This window comes from Tinamus guttatus, unplaced genomic scaffold (genome assembly GCF_059628265.1).
Source record: "Tinamus guttatus ecotype Peru unplaced genomic scaffold, ASM5962826v1 Tinamus_guttatus_pri_ptg000180l, whole genome shotgun sequence".
NCBI lineage: Eukaryota > Metazoa > Chordata > Aves > Tinamiformes > Tinamidae > Tinamus > Tinamus guttatus.
This window is the reverse complement of record NW_028288714.1, coordinates 3203703-3230365: the sequence shown is the minus strand read 5'-3', so window position 1 is coordinate 3230365 and position 26663 is coordinate 3203703. Positions and strand designations below refer to the sequence as shown.

Here is a 26663-nt window from a genome sequence, read left to right as displayed (position 1 = left end):
GATCAATTTCATTGTATTATATATTTTCTGAATTTCAAAAATGCCAGAAAAGACTTAAAGACTGAAGTTGTTGATGATTGAGTGGCCAGACCCTTTTTTGACTGTAAGTACATCTTTGTTAACTTTGTATGAGTTATTCTTAAATTTTGCTTCAAGTGACATAGACCAATTTAAGGAACATCTAGTATGTCATCTCATCATTCTAACTGAAGACAAAGATTTTTTTTTTTTTTGCCTTTCAGATTAAAATAGAATTGCCAACTCAGTTACATGAAAAACATCATTTGTTGTTCACCTTCTACCATGTCAGCTGTGATAATTCAAGCAAAGGGAGTACGAAGAAGAAAGATGTTGTTGAAACGCAAGGTTTGTCTCCTCACACTTTGCTTGCAGGAACTGGTGGGCAGGTTTATCGGTAACTTGGGATCCTATTGAACTGATCCAAAAATGCTTTTGAGCTTGCATAGGCAATTTATTTGTCTTTTTAAACATTAGTAATTGTGCGTGTTATTGGCCCTTACAGTAGCACGTCCTGGTTTGTGAATTATCCAAATTGTACAGGTAGACTTTCATGTGAGTTTATATAAAGAGTCATAATATACATAAAATGACTTTATTCTCATGTTTCGTAGTCGGCTATTCTTGGCTTCCACTAATAAAGGATGGAAGAGTGGTGACAAATGAACAAAACATCCCAGTGTCAGCTAATCTTCCATCAGGCTACCTTAGTTATCAAGAAGTGGGGACTGGAAAGGTATGTTATATAAAATTGATCTAATCTTTTTTTTTTTTTTTTTTTTTTAAAAAAAAAAAGGGGGGAGGACTAGGAGGGACAGTTGTAAATGCCCAGTTATGAAAAACATAGAAAATTCATTCTAAGAACATTCGTTGCAAGTCCTCACTCTTCTAGTGGAAAAATTGTCTTACTTAGTTGAAATTGAATGCTTTACATAAGTTATACAACTGATTTAGAGAGAACAAACTCAAACACAAATTGGAGACCAAACTTATGACTGAACTCCAACATTTACAAGAATTTGAATCAACTGCCCTAATACAGCTTTTCATTTAAACTGTTAAGTAGTTATATCTATTATTACATACCTGATGCACTAAAGAATTGTTTTAGTTATGTTTTTTGTGTAAATCACTAACTTACAACCAAATTTTAAAATATATTTTAAAATATATTCAGTACTTTCAGTTTAAGAAAGCATGCAAATAATCTGATCCTTTCTTGAACATTTTTTAGCACTTTATGATTGTTTTCTTTCAGTAAGTCCTGTATTCCTGGAAAAGTCGTCATCGTTTTATTATTTCTGTGGTCTGTATACTTCACCTATAACTAGTAAAATTATGGCTTTATTTTTCAAAGCAGAAAGTTTAGAAAACGTATATTAATAAAAATGGTACCAAGGAGGGTAGAAAATGTAAAACGTGATAGGAATTCCACTAACAGGAAGAAATGTGGAGGGAAAAAATTGACTCGTTTTGGAGAAAAAAGCCTAAATCAACAACTGGAGTTTTTCTGCTCTTCTGATCTGGATCCATTTTTTAAGATTTTTTTTTTTTAAGATTTAAAAAAAAAAAAAAAAAAAAGGAAGAAAACACTCTGCTAAAAGCTTTTCATCCATCATCTCCATCACATCTTTAATCTTTTCGTTTTGTAACTATAATTATTGTTTAAAGCTCTTATCATGGTTATTAATCTCTGCTCATTCCTGTGGTTAGGAGGGTAGGGCTAAGATGATTAGCTGTAGAATCACTAGTTGTTTTACTACCCATTTTTAAGCGTCATGGACATTTTTAGTAGTGCTGTACATATTTCCTCAGCCTGCTAACAAATCAAAACCAAAAAACAAAACATATTGTTTCTGGTACTATAAGCAAAGCACTGTTTTATTCATACATTCACCCACGTTATTTTTTTTCCTGTGTGTATGTGTGTGTGCATGCAGCATTCTGGTCCTGAAATCAAATGGGTAGATGGAGGCAAACAGCTGTTAAAAATATCCACTCATCTGGTGTCAACGGTGTATACTCAGGTAAGTTACAAAACAAATACATTTAGGGAAAGCTTTAGGGATAATGTATATTTATAACATATATATACTATATCGGGGGAAAATTCTCAAACTCTCACACATTAATATGCTGCTGTCTTTTTGTCTCTTGGACACTGTGCATGGTGTCCATCTTTCATATATAAAAAAAAAAAAAAAAAGGAGCAGGTGTAACATTAAAGCTGTTTCAAATGTGAGCGTTCTGTCTACTGTTGTCATCCATTCCAAACTAAACCTTCCTTCCTGTTAGATGAGAGATCATAGTTGTGTGAAACAATTTAAGTCTGCATTTAAGTCTGCAAAACACTGAGTCCTTTTATAGTTGATCATTAATGGGGATAACCAATGTTTGTAGCCTATTTTCTGTGTGTAAATTGCTGTGAAAGAACATAGGTAATTTCTGTATAATGAATTTTCAAAATTGCTGAAGTTATTCACATGGGCAAAAAAAAAACAAATCACCATTACTTTTAGACTAAATTCTTCTTCAGAATAGCACAGTTATTTTTTTAAAAATAAATATATACACACCTACACATTTTCTCCTATATTGTATATGTTATGTTTTATGGGTAAAAATGTTAGATATTGTTTAATTTCTGATTCTTTTTGTCTTTGGTAGGATCAGCACTTGCATAATTTTTTTCAGTACTGTCAGAAAACAGAGTCTGGAGCTCGTGCACTGGGAACCGATCTTGTAAAATATCTTAAGGTATAAAATGGCAGTTAAAAACAAATTATTTATTTATATCTTTGTAAGACACAGGAGCTTTAGCTGTTGTCTCGGTCTCCTTTATAGAATATAAGCTATAGCAGGAACAAGCTTCTCCCTGCCCTAAATAATTTATGATGGAAATATAAGAAAAAAAGTAGAACAGCATGAGGAAATAATGAGACAGTATCAGTCAGCCTATGGGCGATGACTTCAATATACTAATGGCCAAGTGTATCAAATGGACAAATCAAACTGCACGTGGTGCAGTGTGATGAATGTTGGCTGTTGAGTGGTAGTGCATTGCTTGCTGACATATTATAGCATCAGTAATACAGATTTTCCTTAGGTCATCACTGTCATGTCTGCAATTTTCCCTTAAGATTGGAGTGTTTGGCTATGGAAGCTGATATTTAGTCAATTTAAAATCCATATAAAGTATTACAAGTAACTCCAGATTTTCTTAAGTTTGCATAACATGAGTTATAAGATTGCATAACATGAGTTCATAAAAACAGATTGCCTACTCAAGGCATTCAAGTAAGAACTTAAGTTCAGAATGTGGCATATGTCTGAAATGGACTTGCTTTCCAATCTCTGTTTTGTCAGAACTAAGGTTCTAAGTCATCTTCCATTTCTCAAGGCTACTCTGATCCTCTTTAATACAGAGAAGAGCTTTGTTTCAGAGTTTGTTATTGAAATGCCATTGTTTCAAGGGAGTGACAGTGCTGTTGCTTCTTTCTCTCTTTCAGAGCCTCCATGCTATGGAGGGCCATGTAATGATAGCTTTCCTGCCAACTGTTCTAAACCAGTTGTTTAGAGTTCTCACTAGAGCTACTCAAGAGGAGGTTGCAGTCAATGTGACAAGGTAAAGAAGTTTAAGTGCCTTGTGGAGTTGAAATGATGATTGCAACTGAATAACATTTTTGCTATGGCAACCATACCTTCCTTCTGCATTCTCACCTGGATTTGTTTTCTGACTCTTATTTAGGGTTATTATCCATATTGTGGCCCAGTGTCACGAAGAAGGTTTGGACAGCTACCTGAGGTCTTATGTCAAGGTAGGCAGAAGTAAACAAACAAACAAAACTTATCTAAACCCAGTATATTTAAACTGAGTTTAATTTCAGTAATTTCATATTATGTCATAATCTCAAATTATGTTCTTTTTTCCCCCCCAAGTATGCTTATAAAGCTGAACCTTATATTGCTTCTGAATATAAGACTGTGCATGAAGAATTGACCAAGTCCATGACCACAATTCTAAAGCCATCTGCTGACTTTCTTACAAGCAACAAACTCCTTAAGGTATATATTGAAATAGACTTTTTCATGTATGTTCATAACCGGTCAGAACTGAAGGCTGTGTACCAACAATATTGAAAAAGCTATTAAATGCACATGAGGATTTTACTTCTTTTTTTTTCTCCACAGTATTCATGGTTTTTCTTTGAAGTTCTGATAAAATCAATGTCCCAGCATCTGATAGAAAACTCGAAAGTGAAGGTATGTTCACTTTTGCAAAAAAAAAAAATGTGCATAGTGTCTTCTTTCCCTAGTTATATGTTTTTATGGTGTATAAGAAAATTAGAAGAAAGAATTGTATACTATATTACTATAATTTATGTTTAATAACTCTTTATTTATTAGAAGATGAAGGAAAGCAAAGCAGCAGGAGCAAGATGGTGAAATAATAGAAAAAAATCAGAGATCTTTATAGAAGAATAAAAACATATATAAAAGAATAGCAACCCATTAAAAACTGTACAGTAGTGCATCCTGCACAAATCATTGGACCCTTTTAGTAAGATTTCTTCATGTGTATGGTACAGTGAATATATTAGCAATGTGGCCCTTGATGTAGATATCCAAAAATATGTGGACTTTTTCTTCAGTAGTTCTTTGGCTGTGATATTAAGTGACTCTGAGAAAAATGACTGACATGTTTTGCAGTCTTTCTGTAGGTGGTAAGAAATTCCTGTTTCCTACGTTCGATACTAATACTAATATTGTAGAACCAGACGTTTTGGCGTATAGTAAGCCATGTTTCTGATATGAAAAATAGTTACTTAGTTTACCACTTCTCTGAAGCAAGGTCTTCTACTTGGAAGTAAAGTTTCAAGTGCACAAAACGCTCCTGGCTCAGTAACATACAGAGGAGTAAAGCAGGTGATCCGGAATGTTTATTGGTATTTTCACTGCGTGTTTAGAACGTAACTGCAAGTCTGAATTGCATGGGGAGAAGCAATTGAGTGGATAATGATCAGGAATCAATTTTACCAAGCACTATATTTAATATTGGTCTGCTGTAGGATTATCAGTAGAGTTCAAATCCCATTTCAACTTACTTTCCAGTGTTTGGACTTTTCTATATTAGTATCATTTTTTTTTAATAATAATTCATTTTTTTTTTTCTTTTTAAGAAAAAGGTGAGTTCCATATAATTGGTCAAATGAATTTTTCATCAGTAGTCATTCTCGAAAGTAACCTGCTGGAAGTCCAGGAAATCCTACATCACTAACATACTAAGGACAAGTGATGTTCTATGTAAAAGACAAAAATAGGGAAAAAAACAAAAGGTTTTCCTATTCTTTTAACTGAAAGTAAACCAGTAATCATTCCACTGTGCTGAATTTTGTCTAGCAGCACATAAAAATATATCCTGTCACAGTGTTCAGTTAGACTCTTTTTAACCCTAATTACTGATACATAATTTCAGGGATGTCATAACAATGGAGAGGAAGAACATAAAAGTGGCATCTTTAGGGATTTCAAGTTGAAGTAGATGTTACTGTTTTAACCTAAAGCACCTCTACAGAAATACATTATACAATGAAGATGTCAGGCTTTACCATTGCCCTCTTTGTAGAAATAGCAAAAATCCATGTTTTATTCTCTGGATGAAATAAGGAGGAGGATATTTAACGTGCCTGATGACATAATTTTTTCCCACTGCTGTGGGATGTTAGAGCAGCCGTCCAGAAAACCAGTCGGCGTGTCTAGGCTCCTTCTCATTTAAGAGTAAAATCAATTATGTGTTTTAAGTATAGCCACCCATCCTGCCCTGCTATGTTTTATTCTAAGTTTCTATGAGCTGCTAAAACTTATGAAGAATATCTGACTTCATCCTGTTATTCTTCTATTTGAAGAAAACTTCAAACTTCTGCTTATAATATCATGAGATGCCAGCTGCTGTGTTGCATTTATACAAAAGTCTACAAGGAGTTCTCTTTGCTAAAATGGCATGAAGAGACAGTCCTCTCTTTTTCTATCCCAACAAAATAGATATATATTTAATAAAAACTCATTATTTCATTTGACACTAGTCCTGGAACACTCTTTCTGATTAAATTCTGGTACCTTTGCTGGGAGATTTTTTTAAAAACAGATTAGACAATTGTTTTCAGGGAAGAGATGTTTTTGTGCAAAACTGACTTGATATATCCTCTCAAAGTGCCATAAACTTTCACCTGCTATTTATAGTCCATTTAATCTAGAATATGTATTAATCTAGAGTACGTATTTTGCTGAGAAGTCGGGCATTGACATGCTGCTCGTACTACTCATGTAAGTACCTTCTGAAATGTGGAAGAGGGAAGGCGTTTATCACTGAATTCTTAAGCTGTCTAGGGAAGTATGAAGGCTATTATTTGCTTTTTTTTATTCTTATTTGTTTTTAAGATCGTAAACATGTGCAAGGGCTTTTATGTACAATGTGCAATGTATCTTGGTGGACCGAAGATGTCAAACTTCTTGCTTGGGTGTTAATTGATAGCTGAGATAGATTAAGTGTTTGGGGCTACCTCGAAATTTCTAGCAAGAGACAAGACTTATCCACCACTTTATCTACCACTGATCAATATAAATGCTGTTAATTCAAATGAGTAAGAAAATTATCCGGGTACAGTTTCTTCCATTATTCACTTCTTTTTCTGTTTCTGTGGTGTCTGTTGAAATAACTTTGGAAAAGACAGTAGATTCTATAAGCTTAAATTTCCGTTATTGATTTGATGCTGCTTAGAACAGATTTCATCTTTTCAGTCTGTAAAAGGAATGCTGCTTATTTTACCACGCTCTATTTTGAGTTTATTTATTACAGCCACTAATTAAACTGAAATAAAAGTGTAGTCTTCCTCTGATTCTTATTTTAAAACTGGTATATTCTACAGACTCCTGGAGTTGAATTAAAAATGCATCACTCAAAAATGAGTTGGCAACTCATGATATTGACAACTTCAGGGTAACTAAACTTTAGTATTAATACTGAAAGACTTTTTTTTTTTTCCCTCCCTTCTGCCAGTTTAGGGTTTTTTTTGTTGACTTTCCTGACAGTGCTGCTAGTACTTCTTATTTTACCGTTCTCAACACTGTGAAAAGATGCATATTCTAATTATAGAATATGGTACATCTGGGCAGGGTTTTCAAAACATGGTGTTTGTAATACTTGTATATCTTGAGAATGTTTACTTTTGTATTTGGTATTTTGGGGGAAAAGAAAAATGTTTTTGTTCGGCTAACCAAAGTTCCTAGTTTTTAGAAACATACAAGAATCCTCACAAGTTTGGAAATAGCAGACTGGATTAAAAAAACTTCAAAGAAACCACTAACTTGCTATCAGGCAAACCCATTTCCTTAATTTAATTATAACTTCCTTACAGTAGCGATTACTTTTTTAAATTAAGATCAGATGGTGGATAAAATAAGTACGGTAGAATGTAATCTTTTTTTTAAAGCAGGAGTCTGTGTAAACAAACAGAAAACAAACACAACTTCTTACAATGATTCTGCCAGGATTCACAACTAGGCATGCTCTCCCGTAATTGATATCTCCTGCATTTGGAGAGCACCAGCACCTGGATATGAGGAGTATATTCAAATAACAAGATTTGCCTTTCAAGGGAAAAAAAATGGCAGTGCGATATTGTGTCAATTGAAAGTGTTTGTTAGAGGTTTTATTAGCTGGTGCTATGAGTGTCGTGATGATATGAAGTGCATGTGAGCTGGGGTGGCATGACCATTATTACTACTCATCAAGAAGCTCATCGCTTGGCATCTAGCAGACCTAAGAGAAGTCATAAGAGAAGTCCTTGGCTTGTTTTTTCAGTAGGATAGACTTAATGGCCGTAAACTTTATGTACTTGAAAGATGGAGTATTTTTTTTTATTTACAACATGCTATACATTACTTCTCTAGTCTTCTGATTTTTCTTTCTTTTTTTTTTTAGGGTTGCTGTAAATAATTTTAAGTATTTCATTAAAAAGAGCCAAAAGATTCAGGAAGGAGAAAATTCAATTTACATTTGTATTTCTTGATTTTTTTCTTAAGGTAGAACTAGGGGGTTTGGAGCATGTTCAAACATGTCAAATTTTGTAATCATTGATTACAATGATTGCTTGATTACAATCATTGCCTGATAATGATTTGCTCTACCTGGGTTCTTGCATTCAATTTAGTTTAGAAAAGCATTTTATTAATAAAATCTTACATTCAAATGAAATTGTATTTTAAAGTAAAACTACTTAACTTGAAAACTGTGCTCCTTCCCTGACAGGTTATCTGTATCTTATCTAAAATAAGTTTTCTTTTGTGTTTTGTTGTTATAAATCGAACTAAATGTGTATTAAATTTGTGCTTCTAGCTGTTGCGAAACCAGAGATTTTCTGCTTCCTTTCATCACGCAGTTGAAACAGTTGTTAATATGCTAATGCCACACATCACCCAGAAGTACAGAGACAATCCAGAGGCTTCAAAAAATGCAAACCATAGCCTCGCTGCTTTCATAAAAGTAGGTACACAAAGGCTTGGGTTCTGTGGTCACTTTTGATTATGCTGTTTCTTTATGCATTTTAAGGATTTTTTTTTTTAAGGCCAAGTCATATAAAACTGAATATGCACTATGCTATGTAAGTATACTTTACTGATGAAGTAAAATTGTACTGAAATATAATTTGCATTTTTTTGTAATCAAAATACTGACCTATTTATAGTTTTTTTTTTAATGAATTAATATCTTTTCCAAACTTTTTGTTTATTCTTTCATATATATTCCAGTTTTCTTCCAATGCTACAAAAACTTAACGCATTGAGTAGTTTCGTATTCGCTTTTTTTTTTTTTCATATGGGCATGCTTTCAGTATCATTTCTTTTTGAATTAATGAGATGCAGTGGAGAGAAAAAAAGGGGGGAGAAAATGGTAAGTTAAGCTGCTGGGGGCATATCATGTCAAGATAGGAGATTTATCTTCAAAATGCTTTTTTATCTCTGGTTTTCTTGTGTTCTGGCCTCTAAGGGAAAATGTGGTATGCATGTAATGTAGCATGCTTGTTTCATTGGTTATATTCAGACTGAATGAAATATCAATAATATGTTTGAAAAATAAACACAGATGTATGTACTGGGACTATGCTAAACCAGTGCTGTTTCTTGTTTGTTTTTTTTTTCCCCTAGAGGTGTTTTACCTTTATGGATAGAGGTTTTGTTTTCAAACAAATCAATAACTACATCAGCTGCTTTTCCCCAGGAGATCCAAAGGTACTCTTTTTTTAAACAAGCTATTTTTAGGAGTTGCTTCTTTCTGATACTTGTGGATATGAGTCCTGCCTTTAAGACTTGAGACTTCTTTCCAGCTACATTCAAGCATATTACTTAGAAGTACCATGCTGTGCCTTCATCAATTTTCCCAACAGAGAACTTTTTCATGTGTTGCTTTCAGTCTTCTAAGTGTCTACCCCCTAGCATGTATATTTAGAAAATGGAGGGGGTAAAACTAAATAGAAATATCAAGCAAGAATATGACAGTCCACAATTGTCTCCATTAGATGAGATCTTTGATACCTCATGTGTTTCCGTACTTTTACAGTAATGGAGATAGCATGTTTTAGCTGTCCTAAGAATATCTCCTGTGATTCCAGAATTGTGTTATGTCAGTGTATATTATGCTAGCTGACTATACTGATTAAGTATGGGAGACAGGAGGAGGAAATAGAACTATATGCAGCTGTTGGGTATGAATTGTGCTGAAAGTTATTTTAGTGGCATTTGGAACTTTCACAAGTCCATATCTGTCATACAGCAAGGCTGAGAGAAAGCACTCATTTGTGTAAGAAAGTGATTCAAATGTTATGTTAAATGCATGTTATTCAAATCATTGTATCTGTTGTTTTATTTACACTTTCAAATGATTTTTTGCAGACACTCTTTGAGTTCAAATTTGAATTTCTCCGTGTAGTCTGTAATCATGAACACTACATACCTTTGAATCTGCCAATGCCATTTGGAAAAGGCAGGATTCAGAGATACCAAGGTAATCCACCTACAAAAGTGTATGCTATATTTCTTGTATCACAGCTTTTTCTTGTTAAACAAGTAGACTGTAACTGAAGGTCTATTATATCTTTGAAATTTTGAAAGTATTAGATTACAACTTTGGGATTCCATTTCTTAACATCAGAAGAATAGTTTAGGTAGCAGAGCAATCTGTGCAAAGTATCTAGTTACTGAAAGATATGTGGTAGACTAAATCTTTGATTCTTGCCCCATTTCTCTAAGAAACTACTCATTTGGGATGGCAGTCAGTCCCAACACTTATCCTTGTGATGAAGAAATTCTTTCCCTTGTATCTAGTCCATCTCCTCTGCTTTAAATTATGATGACTGCCTCTCTGCTGTGCATATCCATAAAGCCTTCTCTGGCCTAGCTCTGCCTCCTTGACCATCTCCTTTCAGTATTAAAAAGATGTATTAGGTTACAAATTTATTCCCTCACTTTATCCCTATAGGTTATGTGCTCCAGCCCTTCAGTCATCTTGGCCCTCCACCAAATGCACTTAAACATTTCTTGTACTAGAGGGCCCAAAACAGGATAATATTACAGATGCGACCTAACAAATGCCAAGGAAAGGAGAATAATCTCTTCCTGACCAGTAGGAAGGGATTCTGTTGATACAGCCCAGTGTGCTTGGGCAGCCTTCCTTGCTGCCAGAAAATACTGCTGGTTCTTAAACCTGTTGTCCACCTGGACGTCTAGGTCATTTTTGGCAGAGCTCTCCCCTAGCTAGTCATGCCATTCCCCAGGAGTAGAAGCTGCTCTGCCATTGATGTCTGTTACCAGCTTCAACTGTAGCTATGCGTTGGCCTTCCTGGCACAGACCCTGCGTTCCTGGTCAGTGTTTCTATATTTCTCTTGTGTAGCCTGCTTCTATCTACATCTCTTGTATGGAAAGCTGGGCTGCTGGTACATCTAACAAAATGTGCCAAAAATAAATAGTTTGTTAGCATCTGCAGCTTTAAAACCATTAAATTCTTCCTAGTGTTGGTGCAAAACAAACATGAATAGCAGAGATGAGAAAGGCACTTTTAGAACCAAAAACTGCTACTTCCTGCTGGTTCTATTGGTATTCTGTTAGATTAATCTCTCTTGAAATATTTTTTTCAGTATCCTCTGCTGTCTTGGTAAAGCTGGATGAAACTAGTTAGGCATTTCACTAGGGTGGAACAGCACTGTAAGAGTAAGGCAACTGCATAGAGCTTGTGTGTTTGTCTTTTTTCTTTTTTCTTTTTTTTTAATATAGCTTTCTGGAGTGTGTTAGATACATTGTGTAAATCTTTCCAATGAAAAGCACCTGAATTGTTTTAGTATGTATAAGGGAGTAACCAAACTAGAAAAAATAGTGTTTCTGGCTGCACAGTGATGAACAGAATAAAATGCTTCTCCTAGGAGCTTAGCCAGAGAAAAAGACCTTTAGCACAAGAATTTCTGGATCTGTTTTGCCATCCCACACAAGAGAGATCTCTGATGGTGTATGACAGGCTGTTGTGATAATTGTACAAGGAGAACTGTAAAAAGTCTGTGCATTTCTGTGTTTGTTTCTTTCCTGATTAATGGACTCCATTACTGGGGGGCTCTTCCAAAAATGAATGTATTTGAGATCAGTACCTGGTCTTTGACTGTTCTGTTGAAAAAAGTTTATCTGAGAAATTCTTGAGAACAGCTCCTCAGTGGATATTTTAGACTTATCTGTGTTACAGTAAATAGATGACACTGCATATGGTATATTCACTACACAAATCAGTTCAATAATTATTTTGATACATGAAAATATATTTTTCAAACTGGGGTAGCTCGAATGCTGTCTGATATATATTTGTGTGTGTGTATCTTTTAACATCTATATAGAGGAATCTATTTGCATATATTCATATACATCTTAGAGTAGATTTACAGTTATGTCATCTGGAAACTTCTTTGTCAATAAGTTTGAGGACATCTTTGTTCAACTTTTTGTTAATTAATAAATTAATTTAAACGGATCCATTCCTTACATAGGGCTTGTGCTTTATTTCCAGACCTTCACCTTGACTATTCATTAACAGATGAGTTCTGTAAGAATCACTTTTTAGTGGGCTTGCTTCTAAGGGAGGTGGGAAATGCATTGCAAGAGTTCAGAGACATACGGCAGATCGCAATTAGTGTGCTCAAGAATTTGATGATAAAGCATTCTTTCGATGATAGATATGCTTCCAGGGTAAGTGCATTTCTGTATTAGTAGTACAAAATATAAAGATTCAGTGCATTTGAGAACATTTTTTTTCTTTCTTTCAGTAAAAAATTTATAGCCATGCTGTTTCAGTTCATATTTCAGTTCAGTTCACGTTCAGTTATATTTGTAAGGAAAACAAATATAGCTGAGAATTGTATCAAAACCTGTAACACCAAATGTTTTTGCCAAATAAAAGCCCAGAGCACCTTTTTAGCATAATTATACTATTAATTAAGTTTATTGCTTTTTGGTATGGTGAAATGTCTGAGGTGCAGTAATCCCTAAGAGGTACAGTAATCAGATTTTACTGTCTGTTTTAAAAGCTCTTATTTTCAGTAAACATTAGCTTTTAAAATTCAGCAGTTGTACATTTATCATATCTTGCTGAGGAAAAAAAGTTTAAACTGCAAGTTATAGTGGTAAAATTTGAGCAATTTTTAATTTTGCAGGTGCCTTTTTTTTTTTTTTTTTTTTTAGCTGTGCTGTGGAGAAGCCATGAAATTTTAACAGCAGATGCCACAAATTTATCAAGTTAATATGAAATTAATTAGATCTGTTTAGTTTTAGATAAAAATTGAATCCACTTAAAAATTTTTTTCTACAGCTTAACAGAAATACTAAATAAAACATATCTTTAAAAAACAATCTTGGATAATCAACACAAAATCTGCTGCCTCCACCATTCTGTGATTCTGTGTGATTTGCTAATGAACTGTTGAACTCTATTTAGAGCCATCAAGCAAGAATAGCCACTATGTATTTACCACTCTTTGGACTGCTCATAGAAAATGTTCAGCGAATCAATGTCAAAGATGTGTCTCCATTTCCTGTTAACCCTTCCAGCAATGTGAGTGGCCATTTTTATATGAGATTCTGATTTTTTTTTTCATAATGGTAACACATATATGAAAAACTTCATACTCAAGATTACTTTTTATTAACTTAAGTTTACTTGCATTTGTGATTTTGGCCTCAGGTTTTCCAGGGTAAGCTATGCCTTATATCATGATTAAATAGATTGGTCCTATGTATGAGTTACAGTTCCTTTATTGGTCCTATGTATGAGTTACAGTTCCTTTATTGATCCTTTTTTGAATTTCTGATGTTTTTGGAGAATGCTAGGCCCCACACACCACCACAGTGTCATTGTAACACCATCCAATGGTACTGTCATGTAGCATTTTGCTTTTGTATCGTCTCTGGGGCATGTTCCTGTATTTCAGTAAAGCCATAGACCCATGGGATTGGGCTTGAGGTATCTTTTTTGGCAGCATTAAGTACCAAAGAAGTTGAAGGACGTGTAGAATTGAACTTAAAATAATGATTGTTTCTCTATTATTCATTTTTTTAGTACATTTTATGTAAGAGAAGTTTTTGTTAAATTTTCATGTGTATGCTTTTTTTGGTAAGAAATTGCCCTTCTCTGCAGTCTCTCCTGCCATTTTGTACAAATCTTGTAGATTGTAATACTGCCTTTAATTCTTATTCAAGAGAAAACTCCCACTGTCTTCCACTATGTAGAGAATTAGTTGTGTTTGCTAAAACCTTGTCAGAATCAGTAGCTGCTGTTGCTATTCAGTATAAAATACTGTTTGTTAGATGTAGTTCTATGCATATGTATACACATATATAACAATCAGGAAAATCAGATTTATATATACATACACATATATGCACATATGTATAAAAATCATATTTTCCTGATTCCGTTCAAAAGCAAAATAAATGGACCAAAACCAAATTTAGTTAATTAAAAAAAGAGAGAGAGAGAAAAAAAAAATCCAGCTGTAAAGGAGTGAGCTTCTGGGACAGTGGTAGTCTAAGGAGAATGAATTAAAATTGAATTTGTTAATGAACTTATTGATATAATATAGTTAGATATAATTATTGAATCTAAGATTTAAAGATTAAAGAATCTTTTATTTTTCTTTTCCACATCCTTCTGTCTTCCTTTTGCAAATTCAGAAAGAAATAAACTCACTGTACTCTTCCAATAAGAGAAATATTTGTGTATGTGAAGTAAAAACAATCTGTGCATTTTGGAAATAACTATTTTTCAATGTTTAAAATTCCATGGACTGGAACTGTTCATTTTGTCAATGTTTGAGGTGTCTTAAGTTTGAAGCTATCTCTGCTGATGCAAGTATTTGAACATCTCATCCCATGCTTTGGAACATAATTAATAGAAATCAATACATAAGAAAGAAACAAATAGCAAATATTGCTCTCCACTGGAGCACTAGAACCGGGATGCTGGAAAATATGAATGACATTTTTCTGTCTTTTCCAAACAGAATGCAAAGGATGATGCACTTAATTTGCCAACTGCGAGTCACCTAACAACACCACAGAAGTCAGGAAACACATTGGATAGCAGCCTTCCAAAGGATCTATTTGGTGTCATCTCCGGCATTGGTAAGCTCTTAATATTTCCTTTTTCCCTGTTATTAAACATAACTGTTCTGTGTCCAACTCGAGTTGCTTTTTGAATGTGCACGTGAATGTTACCAATTGGTGGAGTTTAAATCTGGATTTATGAGGGCTTTTTCCCTCTACCCCAAGAATTTCTTCTTTATCCACAGTAACCGTATTGTAGACATATCCCTAGTTTTCTGCTTTTAGATAACAGAATCCTAATGCAATCAGCTATTCGGCGTGGGCCAGAATTTTCAGTCTGCAAATTAAAAATCTTTCTTGTATGGTGCTTGTGGTTTTGTTTGTCCCTGTCTTTCGGGGGGGGGGGGGGGGGAAGAAGAAGAATTCCTGGATTCCTGGAGCTATCAGCTTCGCTCTCCACCCCCATCAAATGTTTTTCTTGCATTACTACAGAGAAATACGAGAGAATATCTGTAGTCACTTCTGCAAGAGCATCATAATGCACAGTTTTGTAAGTGATGCTAAGGACCATCTCTAAGGGGATTGCTGTGTGCACAAACTCGGACATCCTCCCATCTTTCTTCTCAGTGCTTTGTTTTTTTTTCTGTTATCTGGTGCAATTAACTATTACTTGTGAATAAAAAATTATATGAGGTGAAAATGAAGGAGAATGGGAACTTTTGAAAAATAATGTTTTTTCATGTTAATATGTGTGTATCTATACATACATGTTTTTCATCTGTGTCTAAGTATTTGTACATAAGTTTGTGTCTATATGTGAATACACATTGCTGGAAATATGCAGTAAATTTACCTTCTTAGTATGTATATAAATAAAACTAGTGGTTTGGATTTTTAAAACGTGTGTGTGTGTATATATACACACACACTATGTGTATACATATGATATTTTAGAAGTCTTACTCAACTATGTAGTATCTGTTTTCTGTACATGTACACTTTTTTTTCCTGTTGCTATGTTTAGCTTCCCCATATACCACATCAACTCCAAACATCAATTGTGTGAGGAATGCTGACTCAAGAGGCTCTCTTATAAGTACAGACTCAGGAAACAGTCTCCCAGAAAGACAAAGTGACAAGAGCAATTCCCTTGACAAGGTAAACAAAACAAAAAACAAACAACAAAAAAAAAGACTATATTCCTAAAAGGCTCTATTTCTAAAAACTATTCTGATTCTCATAAGAGATTCTGATTCTCATAAGAGCTAAATTCTGTAACCTCCTATGAGATTGACTTTATAGAGTAACTGTAGAGCAGTATTTTACATGATTTTTTTTGTTTAACTATAGTTATTCTGTTAGTTATTTTTGCATTGCATTTATTAAGCCATTTTACAGGAGAAAAAAAAGATTTTTTTCGAATTAGAGACATAAGCATTAGTTGGTGTTTCATTTGTTGGATCAAGTCAATAAATGAAGTATATTAAGGGAACTGAAACCTAGTTGGGACAGCTTCTTTGATTTTGTGGGGACCTTTGCTTCATCCTCTTCTACACACAATATATGTAGCATTTTTAATATTTTTAAGAAAGCTAATTGCTGCCCTTTTTTTCAGATGACTTCTCTTAGATTAGTTTGACTTCTCTAAATCATTTTACTCAAAACCTGTTACATATTAGGAGTTCTGGCTGCAGTAGCTATGAGTTAGTTATTCAGTCATGTCTTTCTGGAGGTTGTATTGATACTGATCACCTTTCATTTTCTTAGATCTTGTTGTGCACGTCACAACATGTTAACTTTTTCCCCTTGACTCTGACATGCCTTCCTGTGGCAGAGAGAGAAGCTTCTCAGAAGGCACTCTGCTCATGCTATGCGCCCTAATGGAGAAGAAGAAGAAAATTCCCACCCTGCAAAGAAAAACCGTGTTACTATGGATTTTTCACTTCTGACAATTCCAACTTTGCCCGAGAAAATTTTGCATGCTGCTCTTTCTCTTCAGTTACCAGAAGTATTTGGTTTTCTGTGCTTGGTATAGTTAAGCTGCTGAGTGAAGTGTGTGATCTATAGTTTTGCCACTTCTCTGCAACAGTTGCATCTTAAAGCAAGTATGTACGAAGCAACCATATGAGAGGCCATTAAATGCTAATTCTGTAACAGTTTATGTACATAATTTAACCATAGTAATCCAATCAGGTTAAGTATTAGCAGAATTTGAGCCTTAGCACTTTTAATATAAATAGGATTGAAAAAAATTCTTTGGAATTGACCAAGCGAATAAATGTCTCGTGTGTACACTGTTGCTAAATGGCAATACTGTCATCTATTACTTAGTTTTCATGTGTAGCTTTTTTTTTTTTTCTTTTACTAAGTGAAAGGGTTTTCAAAGGAATCAGTGTCCTTTGAAAATTCTGCTCTGGTCTGGCAAATGGTAATATAGGATTTGTTTTGCATGCTGTTAATATTTTTTCAGAGGAATACTTATGGCTTATTTGTTGCTTTTCAAACTTTCTTTCTAGTTTATCAATTGTTCCATGCATGTATCTTCAAACTTTTGCTCATTGCTTGATCTCATTACTATAAAAAGCTGTGTTTTTGTTTTAATTTTTGTTCGAAGTAGCTTGTAGAACTGTACTGGTGAAGTGTACCAATTTCTGTTCTGAAGTGTGCATATTTATAGATTTTTTTCGAGATAATTTTTGCAGTCCGACTTTTGTCCATGTGCATTTTCGACTATTTTAGAAGCAATATTATCCCGTGCTCTGGACAGTATCCTAAAAACCTTGGAAATTTAAACTCAGTTTCTGCTCTGCCACTCATTACTTACCTGCTTTATTTCAGTATTCCTAATGTTGTACAGTAGCACTTCCTCACTGAGCAGAGCTATTTCAAAGTTAAGTAGGTTGTGATGTATTTGGAATATACAGTAATTAGGGTCTTATAGGTGTGCATTTCCTCTTAAACTACACTAACTTCTGAGATATCTATATACCCATATGTAGAGACTTCTATTTCCACATTTTGATGTAGAGGATTTCTTCCAGGACGATTAGTGTGTCCTTAAAAAGATAAGGAAGCCGAGGTGATCCGGCTTTCTGGTAGAAACTAGGGAGTTGCACAGATCAATTGTATCAGACTGAGAAGACTTCTTAAATGACTTGTTAACCTTCCATTCACATAAGTGGCCTGTTATTGAAACTGAGAGTTAAGGCACTAAAAGAGGGCATAGTTTATCCTTTAAATAGTGTAACATATAGTGTATCTGTAAAAGTCTTAACTAAGGATTTTTTAGCACTTGCTCATGTGAAAATGGTTCTTTTAGATAAGTCACATCCTACAGTTCAATTTGTATATTCTTACAGTTCTTTTGTTCTCCTTTTTGTAGCTCTTTAGATGTACTCTCTAAAAGATCAGTCATGGATTTCTTCTATTTTATTTGTTGGACAGACTTTATTTGGTTTTGGGTATTTATGATTAACTTCCCACAAATGTGGGAATTGTGTAAACAAAGTCTTGAGGTCGGAGAAAGGTTTTCTGAAGAGCTTCTCACTAGGCTACCAGAAAACACATTATTCCCATACTCCAAGGGAAATATAAGTGTTACCAGGTGTTTAAATGGGAAGAGTATTGTGGAGGTAGGCTTATCTACAGTCAAGTATAACATACTGGTTCAAGAGCAGGCTATGTGAAGGAGGATATATGTATTGCCTAACAGTAGCATGTATTTTTCACAGTATTTCAACTAAGCAAAAAGGGCATGTCCGTTTTCTACAATGTGATTACCTATTCATAATTATCTTGCTTGACAGTCATGATTAGGTAACCTTCCCTCTTCCCTCCTTTTCTGGAAGAAAAACTCTTCCAAAGAAGCAAATAAAAATGAATGAAGGTAAAGAGGCTTAGTTTGGTATTTGTGTGTATGAAGTGTTGGCCTGTCTCTCTCTGAAACATTTTGTCTCCATTCTGAGATCTTGTTTCTGTTGAAAGAATTAATAAGATAATTTAAAATATTTTAGTTTGTTACCAGTTCAACAACTTTTCAGCCAAAGCCATGTCTGTTTTCTTTGCAGAATCAACAGGCTGGCACTTTAGGAAGTTCAGTAGTTCGATATGACAAGCTTGACCAAGCAGAGATCAAGAGTCTGCTCATGTGTTTTCTTCATATCTTAAGAAGCATGTCAGATGGTAGGTAATTCCATCTAATTTCAGTAAGCTGGAAGAGATGTGTTTGATTTATGCATGTGACTTAACATCTTTTTAAAACTAGCAGAATATTTTGGTGGGGTTGTCGTACTGTGACAAGTTTTGCAGATTTGTGTGATTGATCAAATTAAACCCTCTTGGAAACTTTGTAGCCACCTAATATTCATGATTCCTTCAATGCACAAGGCAAATTGTTGGCCTTGGTAGGCAACATATGCTCATGTGTGATTGTACAGTCTGGACTAGAGACTGGAGTGAAGAATAAATGCTTCTGTCTTCAGTGCAAGAGGATAGGACTAGTTCTTTTCTGTGTTGTGCAGATTATCCTGTCTGACTGTGAACCAAGTTACCTCATCACTGTATCTTTTCATTTTGGGAGTGGCAATATTAGTGCTTCTCCATATTCCAGAGTATTCTCCAGGTATTTGAAGGTTATCCGTGGAAAATTCAGAAAGACTTATATTATCAGGGGGCTGCATGCAGATACTGCATGAAGGGCAAATTTTATTTTATTTTATTTTATTTTTTCCCTAGGATGATAGACTCAGAATCATCATTAGCCTCGATCAGCATTAAAAAGAAAGAAAGGGCATAATTTTTGGTATAAATACTGAAATTTTAAATTTGTGCAAAACATGTCAGGAGGATTATTACTTTCTGAGCATATTTTGTTGTTAAACTACAAAAACCTAGTTTATGTAGTACTACTTGAACTCTAATTTATTACACTACCTAATTAAGAATGATATTTGAAAGGTTCTAAATATTTTAATATACAATCACTATTTTTTATGTAATGATATAGATATTATGTATGCTAACTGCAAAAAATAATAAAAAAGGAAAATATTTTTTTCACTATTTTACTTTTCGGAACATATAAAAAAGATTATCAGAATTTCCAAGAACTTCAGATTAAAATTTACTGGTTTAGTAGGTTGATATAAAACTTGCATTACGATGGGAGATGGGGTTAGTCTGAATTCTGGTGGAAAAGGAGAATTATCAAATGAACTTTATCACACATCTCAGTGGTAATTTTGACTTTGTTAGCTAATTTTAATCATTTTTGCAAAACAGCCCACATTTTGTCGATGTAACTACAAGCTTTGGAAACAAAATATATGTAGCAGGCTTTGGAATTTATGTATGTCACCAACAGCTTTGATTTGTTGGCCAGTCTATAGCTGACCAGTGTAGCCGAGCCAGTCCTGAAAAACTAACCATGGTAAAGCATTGTGATTAAAACGAGAAAAAATGTAAATCAAAAACTTTAAAATGCTAAGACCAATCTATAAAGAAGCAGATAATAAGACTATTATTTCAAACTCTTCGAAAGTCATGTTTTTAGGAACACCTAAACCATCACTGGCTGCATACTTACTACTCTTAAAAATTATGTAGCAATATGGGAATGTTACAAATTCATTAAAAGTGTGCTCTGAAAAAATTATGTGCAATTGTATAATCAGCTTCAAAGAAAACTTTGAATAGTAATAATCATCTGTTCTCCTACAAATCATTTTCAAATTCTCTGAATCCTCATCTTAAAAACTGAGAACTAATGCTTAGTCTTCTGCTTAATGTTTTTATTTGTTTGCTGCCTTTGTCCTGTTTGTTTTTAATATTTTTCATAGATGCATTGTTTGCATACTGGAACAAGGCTACAAAATCTGAACTCATGGATTTTTTCACAATTACAGAGTAAGTTCTTGCTGAAATGCTCATAAAATTATACTTCGCTTTTAAAATTGTCAGTGTGAATTTAAGGGGGTGTGTGCGTGTGTATATATATACATATATATTTCCTTATTTGAAAGTCTCGGTTTATAAGGCCTCTTGATTTGCACAATTGCCTGTCTAAATTTCGTGGTAGTTTCTGTAATTGGAATCTCAGGGATGTTCTTAAACAAAGAGAAGTACTCACACTGCTGCCGGACTCCCATAAGAGGAACCAACTCTTTGGTTACCCTGTCTGAAATGCTGCGGTTCCGTATCAAAGCTGATCAAGTTACATACTGCCAGAAACCAAGGTCTGTGTCTTTCTGACTTTCCCTTCTCCTACGTACTGGAAGGGAAAAGAAATTGGAGGAGTCCAGTATTTTTGCCAACAGCTACACTCAAGCATTTATGCAGGTTTAGTGTTATTGTTCATGGGAAGTGGCTGATAAATAAAGAGTGATAAGGAAGAAGTGCAGAAGCACTCGCTGCTTGAAGTGGGGCACCGCAGAAGCTTTTCTACAGGCCTTGCTGTTTCACCAGGCTGTTTTCCTTTGTTTCCATAGTGCACTCACAATAATTGTAGTATCCACTTTGAATTGTGTTGCCAAATGCGCGGCTCAAAATCTGTTTTGGGAATGTGTTGTAGATGTGTCTCTTAATTCATCACTTAAGCGCACATAGCAAAATATTTTACTAGAGACAGAACTGAGCAAGTAAATGAGCCTAGTTAGTAGACTGTAAGGCCAGATGTGTAACCTTTAACTGATTAGTACTAAAACAGTATTTTGCCATTGCCTCTTATTTAAGGGGCCAGATAGAGTTGGTTAGTAATCAAATGAGCAATCTCTAGTTACTGAGTATCGGAGGAGGTTTCCATCACATCAGTCTAAGGAGTAGAGTACAGTTCCCATAGATTAACACTTTGAGGGAAAATTAATACTCTGCTTCCTTGAACCAGCACAGGAGCAAAGCATGTTGAAGTCTAACTCTCCCATTTCTAGTATTTTATCGAATTCAGTAATCTTCATTTTGATGATAATTTTTATCAATACAGGCTCTTTCTCATTGTTAGATCTTTCAGGATGTACCCTTGTCTTCTGATTATTGTAAAGCTAGTAAAAGCTCTTTCCCTTCAAAAGGGAAAGTTTTTTTTTTCTGGAAATAGCTTTAGAAAAGTGTTTTCCCTTTAGAAAAGGAATCTTGTTGTTGTTATCTTGGTATCAAGAGGTCTAAAAAATGTCCTTTTTTTGCCAAGGAGAAAGATTTGGGCTTTATTGCTCTTATTTTAGCTCTCATACACATTTTGCCAACTGTGGATGTGTATAATGTCAGATTATCTCTCTGCTTTGTTTCTTTGCATGTTGCTTGTCCTGGATTGCACTTCTTTGGGAAAATGGCTATACCTCACTTCATATGATGAAGTTTAGCCTGTAATAGTTCAGGCTAAACATTACTTTTCTATAAATATTAAATAATAAAAATCCATTCAAAATGAAGGATGACAGCTCTATGTTTACAGTTTTCTAGGATGTTCTGTTCTTTCACCTTTTGGCTCTTTGCTGGCTGTTTTCATTCATTGTTGAGATGGGTGTGCTCTGGAGGCACCCGTGTTTGCCTTTTGATATTAATCCCAATTTGACCAAAATAAGAACCATAAATGACTGACTTCAGAGGAGCTATCTTGTTTTTCTTGGCTTGGGGAATGGAAGGGAATTTTAAGGGTGGTAGAAATTAAGAAGATTTTTGAGGCAACAATATGAAAGTCAAACACAAATAATAGCTGAATGATTCCAGCATACATAAATTTAAAATCATTTTACATGATGCTTCTCTGTCTTATGTGTTTTCTGCAGAGTGTGCTTACACCAGTTCCAGTACATGGGAAAACGATACATAGCCAGGTACTGTGTGGAATTTAAATTTAACAGTCTTGTCTGCTAAGAATAATAGCATTAACAATATTATTTGAATCTCTATTGCAAATGAATTGTATGATGATAAAATCATTGTGAAATAATATCTAACAAATTGAAGTAAGTATCTGATTAGTGTATTATCAAATCTGCGTCCTAGCTGAAAATCCGGTATCTCTTTAAGAATAACGGGAGTGTGTTATAAATGTTTATAATAAAATATTCTCAAATCCACCTGTTAAATGCTGTACTTTTACAGCAATTTTATTTTTCATTATAATGAAGTCTTTTGGGAAGAGTTATCTTGCAATTTAATACATTCTATATTCACTTGAAGTTTACTCTGTCAGTTAAAATATTTTAGAAATTTTATATATAATGTTTTTACCGAAAGATTAATAGTAAACATTCCAAAGGTGCTGGGTTTTTTTTGTTTTGTTTTCTTAAATCAAAACACTGAAGATGCCTGTATGCTTTCATTGCAAGCTCTTTAGGAGGAAGTCTGTGGGTGTCAGAAACTTTGACTGAATTATTTGAATATCTTTGGATATTTTTTATGTGAAATAGTTTTATAACAGACTAAAAGACAGGAGACTGTTTACACATCATACTGTGATACTGTTATAGTTAAACTTGTGATCTTTAAAAACTGCCTTCTTGAACTCAGTGAGAAAGTTGTTGCTGACTTTGGTGGGTAAAGGATTCTGACTAAGATGTTAACTTTTTAATTTTTAGTTTAGATTTAGTAACATGTGAACCTCTTTCTACAAACAAGAAGCTTTAGACCACCTTCTTGGGGATTTTTCAGGAGGAATGTACTCACTTTAAAAAAAAAAAAAAAAAAAAAAAAAGGCCTATGGCCAAAATGAATCTGGCTGTGTTAAGGTTTTGACTGTTAAAAGCTTCAATGAACTTCAAACTGTGGATTTACAAGATTCGGCAATTTTTAGAGTTTTCAAAAATGCATTAAACTATTTTAACTAGTTTGTAGAGAAGACTACCACACTTCCTTTTTGTTGACTGATCACTTAACCTGTGTTGCATGTTATGCTCCAGTAACTAGGCTAAATAAATCATTTTGTGTGCTGCAGAGGTGTTGAACTCTCTCACTAAAAGTAGTTTTCCAACCTTTCACATTGTCATTACACCAACGTATGTCACAGTCAATGCACACACTCTTAAAATGTACAAGCAACAGTAAAAGGGAACAGGGAATTGTATAATTCAAGCACTGGTTTTTATTTTTCATCAGCTCTGGTGGTGGTACACAGTAGGAAGTTAGCCTGTACTGATTGCTAACACAGATCACTTTTCTGTTTTCTTCACTTGACTGCTGCAAGTTTAACAAAGTATATGGCTCTTCTCCCTTCCTGCTTGGGTAAGATGTACATGATAATACCTCAGTTAATTCATGCTCTTCTGTTGCATGTAGTCTTTCTAACTTTAGCCTTGTGTGTCCTTCTAACTTTTTTCTAAACTTCGTAGAGTCAAAATAAAGTATTTCAATTTTGAGTTCTGAATATTTTCAGAATATTCATGTTCTCCAGCATTTATATTCTCAGAAGCTCTGAAGTAAACTGATTTCAAGAGCAACTGCTTGTGTGCTTTTGCTTTCACACCTTGAGGTTTTCTAAGAAAGAGTTTGCTGTAATGCTTTTTTTAAGCTACCTATTTTTGTTTTATAAATAAAACAGCAAATAGGTTACATTACAAATCTTTCTATAAAACTTCTTGTGCTGTAATTGCTTAACTAACACTTCCTATGCTGCTGCAGTTTGACATGTCTAACTTTTGCTTCTATCCCATTTCACCCATCTTGCAGGAACCAGGAGGGGTTGGGATCCATAGTTCATGATCGAAAATCTCAGACATTGCCTGTTTCCCGTAACAGAACAGGAATGATGCATGCCAGATTACAGCAGCTGAGCAGCCTGGATAACTCTCTCACTTTTAACCACAGTAAGTTTCATGACAACATAACATTCATCATCCTCAGCAGTACCACAACACCAGAGACAGGACACAGAGCCACAACCAGTGCATTTCAATAACTTTTATTGTTCTAGGTCAAACAAGTAGCTGGAATAAGTCCATGGTCTGTTCCCTGCTTTACAATAGAACAATCAACACTGGTCGATGCCATAACATGGGGCATGGTTAACTACAAGCATATTTTATAATTGTTTTTTACATCTTTTTCATTTTTTTAAAAAAAATAATAAATACACTTGAACTTTGTACTTTGTACTGTGCATAGTTACAGGATTTATATATTTCTGTGTATTGGCTTCAATACTTTCGTTTTTTTTCAGTTGATCTTATAAATGGTTAATCTAATTAAATTAAAATATGCACTTTGACCATATCTCCATGTTTTGACATCTGCCAAGGAGAAATATGTTACTAGAATTTCTGTGAAAAGTGTGAAGCCCATGATCTAGTTTGTCTGGAAGTGAAAAAACATCCAATAATGAAGTGATTTTTCTGTTTTCAGTGTGAGAAAGATATCAAGTGTTCTTGGAATTTCTGTAGACAATGGTAAGATTTAATCAGGTTGAAGTCAGCTTGTGTAAGACTATATTGAAAACTAAATCTACTTATGTCCTATCTTTTTAAATACGCTGCTCTTAAATTGCAAGTTATGCTGTGTGTAAAATATTTTATAGTATCATTTTTAAACTTTCAGCCTTAAAACACAATGAAACAGATTGACTGTTAAATACAGCACTATTACTGAAAAGAATTCCATGTAGTAAGGCTATCATGCTCTCTATACTATGCTCCCTACATTCATTCCCTTGTTTCCCAACGCATGCCTTAGTGTCTGTTGGTGCTTAAAGCCTTTTAACTCCTTATCTGTAATATAAAACAACAGTTGACCTTGTTGCTTAAGAGTTATCAGGCAGTCTATTGGAAAAAAAAAGAAGGGTTTTCTGGGTTATATTCTCTCACTTTAATAAAATAAAAAAGGTTTTTTTCATTAAAATTAGGAAAAACTGTGGAGCAGTCCTGCAAGCAGCAGTACTATTGCTGTATGATACTGATTTCTATGTGTTTTTGAATACGTAAAAGCCCTTTGGCTTTTACACTATATGACTCTCTATATTTACTGTGATGAAGTACTTCTGGTGGAGAAAGATTGGCTTTAAAAATGGGCCCTGTGTGGAAAGAGAGTGACTATTTCCACTTAGCGAAGTTTACTGAATTTGAAAAGTGAGAGCTAAAGGATTTTAATAAACGTGTGCCTGTATTAAAAAGGTCCTGTCAGTACTTTTCCATCTAGAATGGATGAAGTTATCAGGGAAGGGATCTCACTCAGATAACTCTGAATAAAGTAATAACAGCTTTTTAATGTTGGATACAAATGAGTATAAGGATATTATTCCTTGAATTGGCCAATGTTTTTATAAGGCAAAAACCTGTTGGTATAAAAGCCATGTGAAATGCAAAATTAGTTTTTATATATTTGATTCTGATCTATCATTCAGTTTTGTGTAGTCGTCAGTCTGGATCATGTATCCAAGATAGTGTTCTGAACTCTAATAAATCTTTCAGATATCCTGTGTAGGATACATACAATAAGAACGTATCTGATGGAAGTAGTTATTTTACTACTTGGTAGTTACTACTACTAGGCAGTTGTCTATAAATGCTAATAATCTAATTAGCTTAATTAATCTCCTGTACAGTATGAGAGAACTTAGGCCAATATAAAGTATTTCAAATACTTTAGTCCAGCAGGAAGGTAGATTTATATTTACATTTATGAGGATGGAGGAGGGAAGAAAGCTCAGCTGCATACACAGCAATGTACAAATATATTGAACTGTGAGAGAGACACTCTCATCTGTAATAGAAGTATACAATTACAGTCTACCCTGTAGTTGTTTGAGATGATTGCATTTTCACAATTTTTATGTGGTTTTTAAATCCAGTTATTCTGCATTAGTTTAAATGTACAGATCGATGTCAAAATATTTGCATATCTAGGTCAACTAGGTCAACCTAGTCAATTAGTTCATTTAGGTCAACCTAGAGGTGACCAGAAGGTACTTTGAAAAAAGAATTGCCCTTTGAATTTCTTTAAGGAACAGGACACTTTTACTTGGAGAAAAAGTGTTTGAGAAACACTTACCAGTAGGTAAATGGCAGTTGTGCTAAAACTTGTTTCCAAATGA

At 34.2% G+C, this 26663-nt stretch overlaps 1 protein-coding gene across 11 annotated transcripts in view; it reads left to right on the top strand.

The window, feature by feature from the left end:
- Positions 1-26663, top strand: part of DOCK9 (dedicator of cytokinesis 9) — a 115819-nt gene that overhangs the window by 65262 nt on the left and 23894 nt on the right. For 5 of the 11 annotated variants that reach the window (XM_088523334.1, XM_088523333.1, XM_088523332.1 and 2 more), the window contains exons 20-38: positions 243-366; positions 633-754; positions 1959-2045; positions 2686-2775; positions 3528-3643; positions 3767-3836; positions 3958-4083; positions 4210-4281; positions 8414-8560; positions 9223-9306; positions 9967-10078; positions 12120-12298; positions 13044-13160; positions 14608-14728; positions 15675-15808; positions 18718-18832; positions 20488-20554; positions 22426-22473; positions 24308-24444. In XM_088523334.1, coding sequence (XP_088379460.1) covers positions 243-366; positions 633-754; positions 1959-2045; positions 2686-2775; positions 3528-3643; positions 3767-3836; positions 3958-4083; positions 4210-4281; positions 8414-8560; positions 9223-9306; positions 9967-10078; positions 12120-12298; positions 13044-13160; positions 14608-14728; positions 15675-15808; positions 18718-18832; positions 20488-20554; positions 22426-22473; positions 24308-24444 — 2068 coding nt within the window. Of the gene's footprint in view, positions 1-242; positions 367-632; positions 755-1958; positions 2046-2685; positions 2776-3527; positions 3644-3766; positions 3837-3957; positions 4084-4209; positions 4282-8413; positions 8561-9222; positions 9307-9966; positions 10079-12119; positions 12299-13043; positions 13161-14607; positions 14729-15674; positions 15809-16484; positions 16659-18717; positions 18833-20487; positions 20555-22425; positions 22474-24307; positions 24445-24979; positions 25024-26663 lie in introns of all 11 variants that reach the window. The other 6 variants (XM_088523337.1, XM_088523338.1, XM_088523331.1 and 3 more) reach the window with 5 other exon arrangements.